Source organism: Prunus avium, chromosome 5, assembly GCF_965620075.1.
Source record: "Prunus avium chromosome 5, drPruAviu1.hap1.1, whole genome shotgun sequence".
Lineage (NCBI taxonomy): Eukaryota > Viridiplantae > Streptophyta > Magnoliopsida > Rosales > Rosaceae > Prunus > Prunus avium.
Window position 1 is genome coordinate 24,147,675 of NC_142288.1, and position 3,476 is coordinate 24,151,150.

At 37.9% G+C, this 3,476-nt stretch overlaps 1 protein-coding gene across 1 annotated transcript; it reads right to left on the reverse strand.

The window, feature by feature from the left end:
* Window positions 1-1,192: 1,192 nt before the first annotated feature.
* Window positions 1,193-3,085, reverse strand: LOC110758946 (NAC domain-containing protein 43-like). Its single transcript, XM_021960927.2, has 3 exons — window positions 2,761-3,085; window positions 2,395-2,666; window positions 1,193-2,301 (listed from the first exon to the last, which is right to left on the reverse strand). Exons 1-3 carry the CDS (start codon window positions 3,068-3,070, stop codon window positions 1,573-1,575), a joined length of 1,311 nt encoding a protein of 436 aa, XP_021816619.1. The 5' UTR covers window positions 3,071-3,085; the 3' UTR covers window positions 1,193-1,572.
* Window positions 3,086-3,476: the final 391 nt, after the last annotated feature.

The following is a 3,476-nucleotide window of genomic DNA, read 5'->3' on the forward strand; positions in this document are numbered from 1 at the left end:
AAAGGATTCCAATCATACCACCATAGCAATGCGTTATCCTGGAAACACTAGCTGAGCTATAACCCCGACGGCTCTGAGATTTTAGGGACTTTGTGCCAAAACAACAAAAGGACCTCCTAAAATAAAGTATTCAATAAAAAATTATAAAAAAGAATCAAAATATATAATCAAAATCTTGTGATCATCAAATTATTAATTATCAATAACCAACAAAAAAAACAATAATATACAAACTATAGGAAAAAACCAAAATCTGAGAATTTGAGAGGGAGAGAGTTGAGCGGTTGAAGGCTGAAGCTTGAAAAAAAAAAAAGATACATGCGGCTTGAAAAAAAATTGCATACAAAGTTGTATGTTGGAGGTCTCTTATATTGTGTAACATGAAAATCAATATTAAATAGGAAAATCAACATTAATATTATCTTATTAATATGGGAGAAGTCAAAGCAATGGATACCAATATAATAAACTCACATAAATAAAATAATATTTATTATGAGGCCCAACTTTCTTTATTTTGTACTAAAAGACAAATGAAAAGTGAATATTAATGTTATTAAAGCTACAACAACATATTAAAGTTAATTAATATTTAATGTGGGGCTCCCTTCAAAGTGGGGCTTTATATGATCGCTCACTTTGCTTATGCCAAACGCCGTCCCTAACCCACTATAGTCTTGTATGTGGTTCCGCCGTTGATTTTACTATGCTTATATGGTTTATTGTATATGTAATAGGTTCCATGTAAATGTAGCACTATAATGAAGAGAGAGAGAGAGAGAGGTTTGAAATTTCCTATGATTCTCATGCTCTTATATCTTATCTTTATTGGTAAAGGGTGGTCCCTTTTGCTAACCCCCTTCATTGGTACGTACGTTAGGTGAAGCTGTGAAATAACCCCGAGATCTTACTGTTTATGGACACAAGAATAACAAATTGATGTATTGGAATGATCACACCTCTTACCAATTATATATATATATATACAGTTAATCTCTTATTTGGATGTCCGCACGTTATTATCGTGTAGATGTCATTGTAAACAAGCAAGAAATCAAAGAGAAATAGTGCAAAATACATGACGTCTGCATCATAATAACGTCTGGATGTCCACATATGATATATATATATATATATGTCTTCATTTATATAACGTTGATATTATATGATCAATTTTCCATGACACCAAATATACGATCAAAAGTCAGCACAATGCTATCATTGATTCGCCAAGCTTATCAATACAGTTAACACAAAACGATGAGAGCATAATTACAAGTTAGAAATTAAGAGCATGCATGTGACAGCTCTCAACAAATTTCTAACTTTAATGGAAAGACATGTTTATTTAAGAAAAAGATAATGGTTGACAATGCCACACTATCTCAATTACCACCTAATTTATTTAATCCTTTTTTTATTTTTTATTTTTTTTATTATTGGTCACAAGTATATATTATTCTCATGTAAACATATACGTACTACAAGCCCTACATATACTTCTTAATTAAGCATTAAGAGCTACTATTGTATTTTATGTATATAGAATATATGTCGGTCCAAGTGCTTCCCTTATACCGACAAGTGGCAAAGTGGGTCTGACGACGACGGCGATGACGGCGATTTGGTGAAGTTCCAAAGATCATTCTCGTTGCTGTAGACTTCAGATTGGTGATGGGATCTACTTGTACGTAGGTATGGATATGATAGTTGTACGTCATGGTCATGATCATGATCATGTGAAGGAGAAGAACAAAAAGCCATGTTTGGATCACCAAAGCATGACAGGTTGTGCTTTGATGTCTCTTGATCTTGGCCGTTGAGTTGACCCAGCTGAGATGCCACAAGGCGGTCAAGGGTAGCCCAGTCATTTAGCCTGGTTTTGGGGTACTCATCATGATCTTCAACTGGGTCATTATTGTCACAACCATTGCTTGGTTGGTTTGTTGAAGAAGGAGTGTCTATGAGCATCTCATCAATGGCCTGGTAGCAAGCTTTGAAGCTACGGTCCTGATCAAAAGTTGGAAGGGTTGGACTCTCGAGCCTTGGGAGATGCATAAATCTTTCTGATAAGTTATTCAAGGATTGGTCATGGTTTTCGAGCTTGCAAGTCCTTCCCATGTACATGAGTATCTGATCAAGCACCCCATCGTTTCTGGAACTGTGTATTTGGTTGCTTGATGATTCCATGGAGAAGGAGGCTTTAGGACTCTCTAAGGCTTTCTGATAATTCTTCTTCTTGAATACTCGGCATACCACCCACCCATCTTCGGCCATTGACTCGGCCATTGAATTACAAACCTGTATATATATATATATATGCACATAGCAATATATGAGTATATCAAGTTTGAATGGATGGAAGTATGTATATCCGGAGAATCAATGGCTTACTGTGGTGTCATGGGTGTTGCTTTCATCAAGCCTATATTCATGCATGATCCAATCCGACTTTTGCCCATGAGGAGCTCTTCCCTTGTAAAACACAAGCGTCTTTCTCAACCCAATTCTTCTAAAGCCGCTGTAGATGATCTTGTCCCGCCCTGTGGCCTTCCAAAACCCGGCAGCCGTTGCCCGATTCGTTCGAGTTCCGGTCGGGTACTTCTTGTCTTTGTGACTGAAAAAGTACCAATCGTTTTGTGGGGTGGAACCTATCTTGCACTTCTCTGCATCATGTCAGAAAAATTAATTAACAAACCAACCTCCATGAATTGTGACTGCGTGTATATGAATCAAAGTTGATTAAGAGTTAATGCGTACCTTGAATATCCCATGGCTCGAGCTTATTGAGATCAACTTCTCGAATCACATCAAGATCAATCCTCTCGAAGGCCACTTTCTTCCTCAGATAGTAATGGAGAAGCTCCTCCTCAGTTGGATGGAACCGAAAACCCGGAGGAACTTGAGACTGGCCGTTTATTGATAGATTCATATGATCCTCAGCCATTATAACAAAGAAAAACCAAAAAGAAAGAAGAAAACTTCTTGGCGTTGAGAGAATGGAATTGAAGGAGCTAGAACAAACAAGGAGAGGGAGGGGTTTTGATATCGTAAAGAGTACCGCAGTCATAATTTATAATGGGGGTAGGGCATGGAAGGGTCCAAAAATGCATGAAAAGCTTAGGTATCATGGCTATTAGTGTACTTAGAGTGGGGTCCATCCCTTGAAGAAGAGCCAACCACCTAAACTGTAGGGACTAGAGAGAGAGAGAGAGAGAGAGAGAGAGAGAGAGAGAAGGGTTGTGGGCCATGCTAATATAGGTAGTAAAATGGGGTCCACATGAAAAAAAAGAAAAAAAGCGTTAGAGAGGCAACAATATTATTGTGAAGTCAGTGTGTGCGGAGGGCACGCCCACATCTCAACTATGACCCTCGACCTTAATATCTATTTGAAAAGCACCTCCAAAACCACCACTATTCTATCCTCAAGAGAATCTCTCTCTCTCTCTCTCTCTCTCTCTCTGTGAATACATGTC